Source organism: Pelobates fuscus, chromosome 2 (assembly GCF_036172605.1).
Source record: "Pelobates fuscus isolate aPelFus1 chromosome 2, aPelFus1.pri, whole genome shotgun sequence".
Classification (NCBI taxonomy): domain Eukaryota; kingdom Metazoa; phylum Chordata; class Amphibia; order Anura; family Pelobatidae; genus Pelobates; species Pelobates fuscus.
Window position 1 is genome coordinate 263036531 of NC_086318.1, and position 15656 is coordinate 263052186.

Below are 15656 nucleotides of genomic sequence, written 5' to 3' on the forward strand. Positions count from 1 at the left end.
CTAGCTTGATAGAGATTTGTTGCATTAAGGCTTGTCTTGAGGGCGCCTCCACTGACTTCCAGGCCTGTGCTAATAGTGTCAAGGCTGCAACTAAAGTATGAAATACCAGAATAGCCCCCCACTTTAGAAATGTATCAATATTTAAGAGCAATAGACCTAGACTTGGTGTAAGTGTTATTTCAGGTTTTAGGACTTGTGATAGAATGTCCTCTACTAACCGCCAGTATGGCTGAATGTGGTTACAGGACCACCATAGATGGTACATCGTACCTATGTCAGCTTTACATTTCCAGCATGTGTTGTTTGTACCTGGACATATTTTTGCCAGTCTAGCTGGCACCATATACCATCTGTAAAATATTTTCCTCAGCAATTCTATGTGCAAGGTGCAGGATGTTCTCCCTTTGTGTGCGCTAAGTGCTTTTGACCATTGTAGTAAGTCATAGGATTGGTCTAAGTCTTCCTGCCATGCTAGAGTAAATTTATCCAGTGCTTTCTTATCACCACTATTAAAGAGGTAATAACACGTAGAAAGTGACTTTCTTGGGGGGGGTCGGCGTTAGGCACGCTGACTCAAACTCCGATTTCGGGGTTGGCTCTGTAGGGTTAGTATTTCGGGATGATAGCATTGATTTGATCTGGAGGTATGAAAATATTGCTCTAGTGGGGATGTTAAATTTCTCCTGGAGGGCCGGAAATTGTAACAGTTTGGTTCCCTGAAATAGGTGTTGCACGTGAGTGCACCCTCCCTCAACCAACGCTCGGTGATCAAACATTTGGTTGGCTTCTCCCCTAATGCGCCCTTACCTATCCACACTCTAGAGGCCACAATTGCACTCATTCCAAAGCCAGGGAAGGACCCTCTTCAATGCAGTAGCTACAGACCCATATCGCTAATAAATGTCGATGTCAAGATATTCACTAAAATCCTCGCATCCAGACTCAAAAACCTTCTCCCAAACTTAATCCACTCTGATCAGGCCGGCTTTGTCCCAGGCAGAGAGGCAAAAAATAACACCACAAAAATTCTAAATCTAATACACTGGGCACAACAAGACACATACCAGAGTTCTCTCCTAGCAATAGACGCCGAGAAGGCTTTTGATAGAGTGGATTGGTCCTTTATGCTAACAACACTTAGAGAATTAGGATTCAGACCTAGATGGCTAGACTGGATGTCAGCTATATACTCAACACCAACAGCAAGACTACGAATCAATGGTCAACTCTCTACCCCCTTCGCGATAACAAATGGCACAAGACAGGGGTGCCCTCTCTCGCCCCTGCTCTTTATCCTAACATTAGAACCCTTTCTACAAGGCATAAGAGAAAACCCCCTAATCCAGGGAATAAGAATAGACAAATTGGAATATAAAGTATCAGCCTTTGCCGATGACATCCTTTTCTCGGTCATAAACCCCACACAATCTATCCCAAACATTCTCCAGGAAATGCAAACATATGGGGAACTCTCTAACTTCAAAGCCAACCTCACGAAATGCGAATTACTCCCAATCCAAACCACGCAAGAAGTGGAGAACCAACTCAAAAATGACTTCCACTTCTCTTGGGCAGCAGTTTCCATCAAATATCTTGGAATACAAATTCCCCGCCACTTATCCCAAACCTATCACTTAAACTTCCCACCATTATTAACAAACATAAATAGAGACCTGTCTAAATGGCGAAATCTGCAACACGGGTGGTTCAGCAGGTTGAATGTTCTAAAAATGAACGTCCTTCCACGCATTCTTTACCTCATACAGTCCCTGCCCATTCTCATCCCCAGAAAGTTCTTTGTCAACCTCAAAAAAACCTTCTCTTCCTATCTCTGGAAAGATACACACCCAAGGCTAGCATATCCCCTCCTTACACATACAAGACGCGATGGGGGTATCGGCCTTCCTGATATAGAAACATATCACAAAGCCACCCATTTAGTGAGAATTTATGAATGGTCAAAACAAACTCCCACTCATCAATGGGTCTCAATAGAGGAAGCATCTATGAATGCTCCCATCTGTACAGTCCCCTGGCATGAAAATGGGCAGTTACTCCTACTACACAAACAACATCCCACCATAACAGCCACGCTTAAAACATGGTCATCAGGATCAATCCGTCGTAAAATAGCTCCTTTTCCCTCACCCCTATATCCACTAACTCATAATCCACTTCTACCAATAGATACTCCTCGTTGGTCACAACAAATACAGGGGACATCCTCATATCTATCGCTACAGGATATCACCCAAAACGAATCGATCAGGTCCATACGAGACATCCTACCTGATTCCACTCTAACAAGCACACACTGCTTGTTTCATAACCAAATCTGCCACTTTGTCCGTCACCTCTCTCTCCTCCCTAAGGGAGCAAGAGACCTCACACATTTCGAAAGCTTATGTCAATCACACTCACTAAAGAAGAAAATCCTGTCGACAATGTATAAATTACTCCAGTCCAAACAACCCGACACGCTTCCTACATACATCCACAAATGGTCATCGGAGTTACCGATTTCACTGTCTAACTCCCAATGGCAACAAATTATGAATAGAATACATACCTCATCTCAAAATCTAGCAACCCAGGAAAGTAATTATAAGAGGTTGACTCGCTGGCACTACACCCCAACAAAACTTAGCCTTATGCATAAGAACTGCACAGATAAATGCTGGAGATGTATGCTTCCCAATGCCCACTCATCACACATGTGGTGGTCCTGCTCAGTCATCTCTAAATTCTGGACACGTATCCACTTACTAACTCAACTTATTACGAAAATACGGTACCCTTACGCCCCAGAACACATGCTGTTCCTGCTACCTCCTCCCCCAAACAGCACCACGGAGAAACCCAATCTTAACTTACTCACACACCTGTTGCTAGCAGCTAACCTCATGATCCCTATCCATTGGAAAAAGGCTGAGGCCCCATCAATCAGAGAATGGATCCACAAAGTAGAATGCATTAGGCAGATGGAGGAAATTTCGGCTGCTTATCGCAGAAACATGATGACACATATGCAGATATGGGAAAAATGGGTTACATTCTTAGCTGAAGGACCTACTTCTCAGTTGGTACTACCCTAAGGAAATCCCGAGAATCTAAACTCCTATCCAAAATCTGTTAAATAACTAATACAAGATGTCTTTTACACTCTTGAAAACACTTTCTAATCTTGGGCCTGGTTAGATTAAATTAACTTAATTAATATATTAATATATTACTCTATCACCTTGTAATCTATAGTCTCGCAATCTAACACTAAACCACTCGCAAGCTATTGACCAACACGCAGAATCATCACGCCGACTGCAAATCTAATTTTTTAGAAGTCTGTACAACTTAACTATGTTTGAGGCGAATTGGTGGATATATTTTATTATTTTATTATGTTAAACTTTTATAATTTTATATTTTTATATTCTTTAATACGGTCATTTATATATCTGGTCTTTTACTCTATGTTATGCAATGTATATTTAACAACACAATGTAATTGTAAAAATTTTTGTGACACGTCTTCACATCTTTGACTAGACTTGCCAAATGTATCTTTTTCATCTGTAACCTTGTAATTGGTAATGTACAACATTTATTTACTTAATAAAGATAATTTTGAAAAAAAAACAAAAAAAACCATTTGGTTGGCTATGTGGAGGCTGGGTATCGGTGTAGCCTGTGAACAGGTGTGAGTGGAGCATAGTACATATCGGTTTGCGTCACAAGTTGTGTTTTTGTAGTTGGGAGAAGGTTTGGTAACAAAGAGCGTGCTTGTTTAGGTACCCATATAAGGCTCTGTAATTTCAGACCTTGGGCCCAGTAGCTTTCTATATCAGTCCATTGGGGTGAGGGGGAGGGGGATGGGAAGCAATTAATTCTATCACAGATAGGGCTGCTCTGTCGCACAATTTAGGTAGGGCAAGACCTCCCTGTTGCACAGGTCTATGGCGCCCAGATGAAGTGAGTGAAATTTTTTTGGATTTTATCCAAGTAAGTCAAGGAAAATGTGCTCTGTAGCGTACGAAATAAGTACTGCAGGCGGAGCAACAATTACATTTTTACCGCTGCGAGTCTGCCTAGCCACGAGAGATACTTATCTCCCCAGGAGGGCAGTGTGGACTCAAGTTCTTTAAAAAGTTTTTCATAATTAGCCTGAAATAGGTGTGCAGGGTATTTTGTTATATGCAGTCCTAGGAATGTGACATGGTCTGTCTGCTCTCCAGTCTATAGTAAAGTTTTCTTTGAGAGTATCAAGCATTTCTTTACTAACGTGGATGCCCATGCCCTGGGTTTTTGTCACGTTAAGTTTATAATATGAGCTCGCTCCATACTCGGTCACGTCTTTGAATAGATTCGGCAGGGAAATCAGGGGTTGGGTCAGGGTTAATAGTACATCATCTGCAAATAAGTTTGTTTTTTATTCACGCTTTCCAACACTCACCCCATGTATAGATGTGTTATCTTGTATTCTGGATGCTAGTGGTTCCAGTGCCATGACGGAGAGTAAGGAGAGTTCGTAATTGAAAAAGCTTTGCGTCAGTGTTTAAAAGGGATATGGGCCTTAAGTTCTGTGGGAGTGTGGGTGGCTTGCCTGGCTTAGGTAATGATATGATATGCGTCAGAAGGAATTCCTTATGGAGGGCCTGTGTCGAGGTCGCTTCTGTGAAAGTTTTTACCAATTGAGGTGCTAGTATGGAACCAAATTGTTTGCAGTATTGCATTATCTAGAAGGTCAGGCCCTGGGGATTTGCCCATAGGCAGTAATCTGATAGTCATTAGGACTTAGTCTTCCGTGATATGCCTAGGAAGTGCTAGTTTATGCTGGGTGGTAAGTGTAGGGAGACTTACCGTGTCTAGATATGTTTTTATGTGTTCTGGTAAATGGTTGGAATGTGTTGTTAGCGTGTTGTAAATTATAGAGGTGTCTATAATATCTGGCAAATTTGTTATTGATCTCTTTGGGGGAACCATAATTTTACCGCCCGTACGGGACAGAAGAAACGCTTTTTTGTGTGGCCTGTTGTGCTTTCAGTCTCCAAGCTAAAAGTGTACCAGCCTTGTTTCCTTGTGCATAGCCCCCCCCCCCCCCACACCCCTTAGGTTAACCTCAACCCCGCTGTCACCGGGCTGTACGATTAGGCAGGAAAATTGGACTGAATATACCCCTTATGGTGAGAGGCAGCATTACTTCTCTATACAACAATTATTTATACTTGCTACAGGAGCAGGAATTCAGTCTGTGACTCACAGTCTACTTCTAATGGCATCTCGATTTCTTCCAGTCAGACGAGATGCGGTCCCCTCTTGGTGAGTGTTGAAGTGAGGCTTGATTTCCAAAGCCCCAAGTCAGGAGGATGCGAATACCCTCTTCTGTTGAGTTGATCGCGGTGGTCTTTCCTCCTTTCGTCACCAGCACTTTCACAGGGTATCCCCATTTATAGGGCAGCGTAGTTGGTCGGTGATCTCTTTAACCCCTTAAGCGGTTAAACACTCTCCGCCGTTTTAATGTTGAGGCTGAGATATCCGTATATATGGAGAGTCCAATCTAGGGCTCTGGTAATGAATATCCCGTGGAGTGTCAGGAGTCAGGAATTGCGGTTTGGTAGTTCGATGGCATCAATCTAGCAGAAGAAGATCTTGAGGTAAGTCTGGTACCAATAGTTTTAGTAGGCCATGGATGTGCACCGCCATTTAATTCTGTCCCACAGGTTCCTCAACTCCGCGGAGCCGGAGGTTGTTTTGGCGGGCTCTATCCTCGATGTCTGCCAGCTTAATCTCATAGGAATCTATTTTGATTATGATCCCTTCCACCTTGCCTGCTAAGTCGTTGTGGGCTTTGGTGAATTCCGTTAACTTATCCTCCATGATTGAGGTCCTAGTGCCTAAGTCCTGAAGATCTTTGCGGAGGTCAGTAAGTAAAGTCTGAAAGTTCGCCAACAGTTTAGCCTACATGTCATCCAGCATAGTTTTCATTACCTCTTTTGTGACTGATGGATCAGTCACTGGAATTTCTGGGCCTGCTCGCGTTCTTCGTCGGCGCCATCTTGGGTGCCTTCCGACGGTGTAGAGCTTTTGCCTTGTGTCGTCCTGGACCCAAAAAAGTTAGATTTATCTCCTTTTTTGGTATTTCTCTTGCCCTTGGGTCGAAACATGATGGTAGGAGGTATGCTGTTGCCGCTTTTGTAGAGCTTAAAAGCCAAAATTGCTCGTTACACTGCCAGGACACACCCCCAGGAAACACTCTTGACCTCATCTTCACCAATCTCCATACCACTTCTAATCTCTTCATTGTTCCATTGTTTCCTTTATCTGACCACGATCTGCTGAACTTTGACATCGGCGTATCCCAAGCTGACTCGATATCTCCAAAAATGTTCCAGAAATGCTGAATGCTGTTGGATAAAGTCTCACTCTGCATCTGACTTCATCCACTATAAATTTATGCTGCGCTCCTACACTTTGGCTCTTTCCTCTGCTAAAGTAAATTACTTTAACACTCTCATAAGAACACTGTCCCGCCAACCCAAATGCCTATTTCACGTATTTAATGCTCTCCTTCGCCCTGTTGCTCCCCCTCTTCCTACCATCCTGTCCGCCTCAAACTTTGCAACTCAACTCACTAATGCTGCTCCAACCTACCTATCCTCCCTAATGCACCAGTATGTCCCGCTCTGCCGAAGACCTACGTCTAACCTCTGTCCGAACTCCCACATCTGATGCTCGCCTCCAAGACTTCTCCAGGGCTGTACCTTTTCTGTGGAACTCCCTTCCCTTCCCCGTTAGACTTTCACTCAGTCTCCACTACTTCAAAAAATCTTTGAAAACACACTTCTTCAGGAAAGCATATCATTTAAACTGTAAGCGGATTTTCAATCCCCGGATTTTTATGTTCCTGTGCGTCCGTTTGTCTGGTTACAATTACATGTCTGTTAGTCCACCCATTGTACAGAGCTACAGAATTTTGCTGGTGCTATATACCGTAGATAATAAAAATTAATAATAAATATGTGTATATGCACACTACATGGCACAATGACTTATGAGGCTGGCATACATTTTTTTCCCAGGGCTGCTTTGTATCACCAGTCCTTCCCTGCAAAAAAAGGGTTGAGCATGGATGTCATTTCAATTTCATTACGTTTTGTCATTACGTTTTTCTGGATTTTTTTGTTTGTTATTCTGTCTCTCACTGTTAAAATACACCTACCAATAAAATTATAGACTGATAATTTCTTTGTCAGTGGGCAAACGTTCAAAATCAGCAGGGGATAAAATACTTTTTTCCCTCACTGTACATGCCAAAGACGTTTTGACAACAACCCTACCAGTTCTAGTCTATATTTCTTTTCATGCTTTTTCAGTAAATACTATTTACTTTAGCGAATTTCAGACCTGTTCTGTGTTGCATATAGATCAATTGCATGGTTTCTTTCATATGTTGTTTGAGTGAAGGCAGTATTTACTAGTATCTGATTGTCCCCATCTTCTTTACAGGTTATTTTTAAAGCCAAATCCAAATATGCTCCAGAGCTCATCAAATACAGGTGAGAACCAAATGTCCTATGTAAAACTGAAATTAATTGCCTTGATCTGCACTCCCCACAGTATCAATTATGTAGATCATCCTGAAATAATTGACGTATAGCCTGTAGCATGGGTGTCCACAGGGAGGTAAGGGGGGGGGGGGGGCACTTGCCCCCCTCCCCCTGATTTTTCAGCTTGTTCTGCTAATTTTCGTGTGAGATTCATAATACAGTGCAATACTGGCCCTGTGTATGGAAAGAGACAGGGATAGGAAGCTGCATCTTAGCCCTGCTTCTCTCTGACTGAATCCGCAGGGGAGCAACACATACAGCCAGCAGAGACAGCCTACAGATCAGGTAAGTGAGGCATGGGGGGCAGAGATAGCCTATAGATCAGTGAAGTGAGGCACATGTGGGGGGGGGGGGGGCAGAGACAGCCTATAGATCAGTGAAGTGAGGCATATGGGGGGCAGAGATAGCCTACAGATCAGGTAAATGAGGCACATGGGGGGCAGAGATAGCCTACAGATCAGGTAAATGAGGCACATGGGGGGCAGAGATAGCCTACAGATCAGGTAAATGAGGCACATGGGGGGCAGAGATAGCCTACAGATCAGGTAAATGAGGCACATGGGGGGCAGAGATAGCCTACAGATCAGGTAAATGAGGCACATGGGGGGCAGAGATAGCCTACAGATCAGGTAAATGAGGCACATGGGGGGCAGAGATAGCCTACAGATCAGGTAAATGAGGCACATGGGGGGCAGAGATAGCCTACAGATCAGGTAAATGAGGCACATGGGGGGCAGAGATAGCCTACAGATCAGGTAAATGAGGCACATGGGGGGGGGGGGGGCAGCCTACAGGACGGGTCAGCAAGGACCAGGAAGGTAAAGTAAGAGAAGGAGAAGGAAGGAGCATAAAGGAGAAGGAATAGAAATGAGCAGAAATGGGCAGCAAGGAGCTGGAAGGGACAACAAGGAGCACAACAGGTAAAGTAGGAGAAGGAGCACAAAGGAACACAAATGAGCAGGAAGGGGCAGCAAGGAGCAGGAAGGGGCAGCAAGGAGTTGGAAGGTAAAGCAGCACAAAGGTAAAGTAGAAGGAGCAGAAATGGGCAGCATGGAACTGAAAAAGGCAGCAAGGAGCAGGAAGGGACAGAAGGGGAGCACAAAAGTGAATTAGGAGAAGGGTCTGCAAGGAGAAGGAAGGGTCTGCAAGGAGAAGGAAGGGTCTGCAAGGAGAAGGAAGGGTCTGCAAGAAAAATAAATGGTCTGCAAAGAGCAGAAAGGGACAGAAGAAACACAAAGGTAAATGAGCAGAAAGAATCAGAAGGAGCACAAAGGTAAAGTAGGAGAAGGAGCAGAAAAGGGTAGCAAGGAGCACAAAGGTAAAGTAGGAGAAGGAGCAGAAAGGGATCAGAAAGAGAAAGGAGCAGAAGGGGGAGCACAATAAGCAGAAAGTAGCAGAAAGATAAAGGAGCAGAAGGAGCCAAGGAAGAGAGAAGGCCGTGTCAGATGAAAAAGAAGACTGTGTCAAATGAAGGAGAAGAAAATGAGATTGGATTAGGAAGGACAAGTGAAGTGAACCCTCCACTTTATTCTGGACACCACATCATAAGGCTTTGGTACCTGGGCCTGGCAGGGAAACTTTGGACCTTCTCATCTCCCCAGGTAAAAAAAAAAATATCAGTGTTAATGTGTTCACTTTTATTTACTGAGTGTCAGGAAGCACAGAGGGCCGCTGGGGAGGGATGTCGCTGATTGGCTAGAGCGGTCAGCTGGCACTCTAAGCCAATCAGTAGCTCCCCATTCATAAAAAAGGGAAAAAAAATTATGAACCGGGAACTAGCGATTGGCTTAAAGCATCAACTGGCCACTCTAGCCAATCTGTAGCACCCATGCCTGACGCCAATCTGCACTTCCTGACACTCCGTTTCAGAAGCCGAATACCACTGAGCGACCTGGAAATCTGGAGCTGGAGGAAGCCTTTGGGGTTAAACCATTTGAAAGCGATTAAACCCCTTAAAGGAAAGAGAGCACCCAGGGGCTTCCTGGCATCATAGCATTTTCATTTAGATGAAGTTGTTATGGTGACCAGAATGTTCCTTTAATTTACTTAAAGGAACACTATAGTGTCAGGAATACAAACATGTATTTCTAACACCATAGTTGTGAAAACGCTATTCAACCTGGCTTTATGTGATAATGACTATGCTCCTCCCCTTGATGACACTGTCAAAAAGGGACCAAGCATGGATGTCATTACAATTATGCCCCCCCCCTGGAAAAATTCCTGCGGACGCCCATGGCCTGTAGTTTATCCTTAATGGAACACTATAGTCACCCAAACAACTTTATATCAATAAAGTGGTCTGGGCGCAGTGTCCCTATCCACTCAACCCTGCAATATAAAACATTTCTGTTTTTGAGAAATTGCAATGTTTACATTGCAGGGTTAGACCACCTATCAGCCACTATATCCACTTCCGTTGCACTGACAGAGTAAAACCTGGTCACATGATGCGGAACCTCCATAGGCAAGCTTTAATTCAATGATTTCCTTTGAGGACACTGGAATGCGAGTACAGCATTTAGTCCACAATGCTCCTCTATAAGGGGCATTGGATTGGACATCGGTGAGGAGGCCATGCCTCCTCCATGACGTCACAGGAGGCAGGGAGACGAACAGCAAGGAGGTAGACTAAGTGTTGGAAAAAGGTTTTTTATAATATGTATGGCCAACAGGCAGGGAGTGGGCATGAATAGGGGAAAAGAACACTATAGCATTAGAAATACAGATTTGTATTCCTAACACTATAATTTTCATTAAATGTTCCTTTTTGTGAAAGAAATCTGGTCATCCTCATAGGAAAATCCAACATGTAGTCCATTTCTCTTTAGAAGCATCTTGTCTAAGCCTGGGGCTTTGTGGAGGTCGAATAAATAATTTGGCAATGACAATGGATTCCATGTTGCTTTAAATCCATGTTGAGCACTTGGACTTGGCTATACATCCTGTAAAGTAGTCAGCATTTGCTCTTAATTTTGAATTAGAGTATTTGGTGTCTGACTAGAAAAACCTGTTTGTGGTCTTGCTGGCAAACAAAACATTGCACCTGAGGGCACATTAACCATCATGTCTGAGTCACCATCATCTGATGTTTTCGGACAAAGATTGCTAGGGCTCATGAAGCTGCCTCTCAGGCTTTACTATACATGTAAACCATGTTGTTGTCAGCACCATTTGTTCTTCCCCAAGTGGGGGAGAACATTATTGTTAAAGGCGTACTATAGGCATCAAAACAAGTTTAGCTTAATGAAGCAGTTTTGGTGTATGGATTATGAATCTGCAGTCTTACTATTCAATTTTCAGCCATTTAGGACTTAAATCACTTTTTTTTCTGTATATGCAGCCCTTGCTACAACTCCTCTACCTTTGACAACCTGTTTTGGGAGTGAAGGGATTCTGATAAAAATAAAAAATAAATAAAGCAATGAAAGAAGGTGGGAGGAAGTGCATGGGTGAGAGGAAGCAAGATAGAAGATATTATAATTACGTCTGCTGCCAGTGTGTAGTGTGCGTTGATGACAGAAATTACATTGTCATGTGTGTGTGGTGGGGAGGTAACTAGCCTCCAGCACCCAAATGCAAAGAACTCTGAATGTGCATTGTTTGAAACAATGCATATCCAGACTCATAGAAACATAGAATGTGACGGCAGATAAGAACCATTCGGCCCATCTAGTCTGACCAATTTGCAAAATACTTTAATTAGTCCCTGGCCTATCTTAAGTCAGTGAAGTGGTCATGGTGGCTGCAGTAACCCTTTAATCACACACAGGAGGCTCCTGTACGGTCTACAAGATTATTAATATAGCAGGAGTTACAATATTCAAAATTAAACAGAATGTGTAATAAGGGAAGTTTAAACACTAGATCTTACTTTACAGGAAGTGTTTAAGAAGAATGTGCAAGTCACATGCAGGTGCATCTAGGGCTGTATAAATCAAGTGATTTAACTCGTAAATGACAGAATTGAGCAATGGGATTGAAGAGGCATGTTCTATACACTATCTACTGACTGGTAATTGTGTTGCAGTTGTTGTGGTTTTGGTCTGGTTGGCGGCTATTTTATTTTCTAGGACCTCCCACTAGTTAATCAGCCCCATTAAATCCATGATTTAATTCCCATTTTAAATGTCATGTGGCTCGGAAAGCTTTTGTGGTTACAATGTGAACTGTTTAGCACCAATGGAAAGCTGCCAAAATCAGTTAGCATCTTCCCTTTTTTTGTTTACAAAATAAACACAACTTATCTGTAAAGAATAAACACTGAGTTGGATGGGTTGTGTAAGAGAATTTTATTTATCCTTTTTCTGACTGTTAGGCCACCAAGTAAGTTGTCATTAATCCTCTCCTGCTTATCCTAGAAAATACTAAGAATCAAAAGGCATTGTGTTTCTCCTAATTTGGTTTCCTTTGCACACCGGATGCATCCTAAATTGGGTTAGTTGCGTATATTTGTGCTTAGATGAGATTATTAAAGGAACACTATAGTCACAAAACAACTTTCTCTTAATAAAGCAGTTTTGGTGTATATATCATGCCCCTGCAGTCTCACTGCTCAATTCTTTGCAATTTAGGAGTTAAAGTCCATGCATGTGACTTGCACAGCCTTCCTAAACATTTCCTGTAAAGAGTCTGTCATGGTTGGCAGTACAGAGACTGGTACCGGTTTGTGCTTGATGATGATAGGAGTCACCCTTGTGGAAATGAACAATCAGGGCCTGGTGCAGGTTAACCACATGCCCCCTGGTGTTAAGCACCAGGGTTTGTGTGGCCACATACCAGGGCCCTGATGCAGCTTTTGCGGATCCCAGAAGCTAGGAGAAAATATGCAGACCTCCCAGGATCTGAATAGGGAGGCTCTGCAGCAGATATATATCCAGTACTAGAAACAAGGCAAGACTAGAACAGGCACCAAACAAGATAAGACTAGACTAGAGGAACCCAGAACCGGAGCAGGACAGAAAGCAGCATTCAGAACATGTACATAAGACACAGGGTCGTTTGAAGGAATTTGGGGGCCCCAAGCAAAATAGACATGGAGGCCCCCCCTCCACGCCCTCCCCACCTTATGCACGCAAAGCCTACAGGAACCACCATATAGCCATACAGTTTAAGTTCACCCACACCTTATATAAATAAAAAAGGAGGTTTACAGTGCAAATACTACTGTTGCATTTAATGTGCATGAAATTTGAACATTTTCAACAAATGAACATTTGCAAAAAACACCACTGTACCATACAATCCTCCTCCTCCCTGTGTCCTTCTTACTCCCCCTCCTCCTCCCTGTGTCCTTCTTACTCCCCCTCCTCCTCCCTGTGTCCTTCTTATTCCCCTCCCCCATTTCCTTCTTACTCCCACCTTCCCCTGTCCTTCTTACTACCCCCTCCCTTTGTCCTTCTTACTCCCCCTCCCCCTCCCTGTGTCCTTCTTATTCCCCTCCCCGTGTGCTTCTTACTCCCCCCTCCCTTCTTATCCACTGTCTACCCCATGTCCTTCTTAGTCCCCCCTCCCCTCCCTGTGTCCTTCTTTATCCCCCACCCCATGTCCTTCTTACTCCCCCTTCCCCTGTCCTTCTTACCCCCCCTTCCCCTGTCCTTCTTACTCCCCCCTTCCCCTGTCCTTCTTACTCCCCCTCCCCCTTCCTGTGTCCTTCTTATTACCCTCCCCGTGTGCTTCTTACTCCCCCCTCCTCCTCCCTGTGTCCTTCTTATCCCCCCCCATTTCCTTCTTACTCCCACCTTCCCCTGTCCTTCTTACCCCCCTCCCTTTGTCCTTCTTACTCCCCCTCCTCCTCCCTGTGTCCTTCTTATTCCCCTCTTCCCCTGTCCTTCTTACTCCCCCTCCCTGTGTCCTTCATATTCCCCTCCCTGTGTGCTTCTTACTCCCCCCTCCCTTCTTATCCACTGTCTACCCCATGTCCTTCTTAGTCCCCCCTCCCTGTGTCCTTCTTATTCCCCCACCCCATGTCCTTCTTATTCCCCCTTCCCCTGTCCTTCTTACTCCCCCCTTCCCCTGTCCTTCTTACTCCCCCCTTCCCCTGTCCTTCTTACTCCCCCTCCCCCTCCCTGTGTCCTTCTTATTCCCCTCCCCGTGTGCTTCTTACTCCCCCCTCCCTTCTTATCCACTGTCTACCCCATGTCCTTCTTAGTCCCCCCTCCCCTCCCTGTGTCCTTCTTATTCCTCCACCCCATGTCCTTCTTATTCCCCCTTCCCCTGTCCTTCTTACTCCCCCCTTCCCCTGTCCTTCTTACTCCCCCTTCCCCTGTCCTTCTTACTCCCCCTCCCCCTCCCTGTGTCCTTCTTATTCCCCTCCCCGTGTGCTTCTTACTCCCCCTCCCTTCTTATTCCACTACCCCATGTCCTTCTTAGTCCCCCCTCCCCCTCCTCCTCCCTGTGTCCTTCTTATTCCCCCACCCCATGTCCTTCTTACTCCCCCCTCCCTTCTTATGTTATTCCACTACCCCATGTCCTTCTTAGTCCCCCCTCCCCGTGTCCTTCTTACTTCCCCCTCCCCCTCCCCGTGTCCTTCTTACTTCCCCCTCCCCCTCCCTGTGTCCTACTTACTTACTCTCCCCCTCCCTGTTTTTTTTTTTTTTACTCCCTACCCTACCTTAGGTAATTCAGTCCTCCGGCTCCTTCCCTGGACCCTGTTGCATGGCCGAGCTCCTCGCTCTCTACCTCCAGCCCTGGCTGTCACTCAGTGCGGCCGGGAACCGCGTGGTACAGGTCAGGAGATTCAGACAGTTTCCTGTTCCCGGCCGCGGCCGGACTAAAAGGAAGTGAGCACTCAGTGTACACTTCATGTCAGTCCGGCCGGGAACAGGAAACTGAATCCCCTGTTCCTGTACCGCGCGGTACCCGGCCGGACTGAGTGACAGGCAGGAGGTAGAGGAGGAGAGGTAACCAGGAGTGCTGCAGCCGCCTGAGGCTCTCTATAGAGCGCTCAGGCGGCTGCAGCCTTAAAGGAAGCAAAACAAGCACTGGCTCTGCTTGGGGCACCGGGCCAGCTCGGGGCCCCAAGCAATTGCTTGTTTTGCCTGTCTGGTAGCGACGGGCCTGATAAGACATGAGGGAAACCAGAACAAGGCATGGACGGTACAGGACTGTACATGAACTGGGAAGACAAAATAAAAAAATACAAGAGATACAAGGCAAAACAAGAGGAGACATGACTAAGTACTAATATGTGTAAAACACATTGGAGATTTAGACATACATAAATGGCCAAGATGTATGTAGCCCACCACTGCGCCAAAGTACTCCAATTACGGTGGGTCCTAACTGCCTAGATCTGCATGACTAAATGAACAATAATAAAACACACACAGCACTTACCTGCAAAGGAATGAGCAGAGGAAATTAAAACACTACCTGCAGGACCAGACTGAAAAAAAAGGATTAATGGCAAAGGAACGAGTGTGGCAACAAAAATCAAACATTTAAAGGACTCCAAGAGACTGGGAATTCCAGGAACGGAATAAAGGAATGAACTCAGAAAACCCAGCATAAAGAAAACTAGACATAGAATTGAAAACCAGAAAAAAAAAAAAAAATTAAACAAGAATTGTAAAAAGAGTACTGAATACCAGAAGCCATCGCCAGAAATGATCCGCAGCAGTAACAGAACGTAACAGTCATCTAATGTTTGTATTTCCTTTACTGCAAATTCTGTTTAAATTATAATTTATCTTCTGCTCTGTTAATAGCTTGCTAGACCCTACAGGAGCCTCCTGTGTGTGATTAAAGTTCAATTTACAAAGCAGGAGATGAAAACTTTAACATTAAAGGGACACTCCAGGCACCCAGACCACTTCCGCCCATTGGAGTGGCCTGGTTGCCAACTCCCACCACCCTTAAGCCTGCAAGTGTAATTATTGCATTTTTGTATAAACTGCAATAATTATCTTGCAGGGTTAAGTCCTCCTCTAGTGTCTGTCTATCAGACAGCCACTAGAGGGACTTCCGTGTTCTTAGAACACGAAAAGTGTACTAAACGGCGCTGGACCTCTTCACGCTATGTGAGGACCTCCAGCGTCGCCGAAATCCCCA

General features: G+C 44.7%; 1 protein-coding gene across 1 annotated transcript in view; it reads left to right on the plus strand.

Moving 5' to 3' along the window:
• The window catches only part of GPR137B (G protein-coupled receptor 137B), a 100266-nt gene that overhangs the window by 49208 nt on the left and 35402 nt on the right, over nt 1-15656 (plus strand). The window contains exon 2 of the mRNA XM_063443368.1: nt 7504-7553. Coding sequence (XP_063299438.1) covers nt 7504-7553 — 50 coding nt within the window. The remainder of the gene's footprint in view (nt 1-7503; nt 7554-15656) is intronic.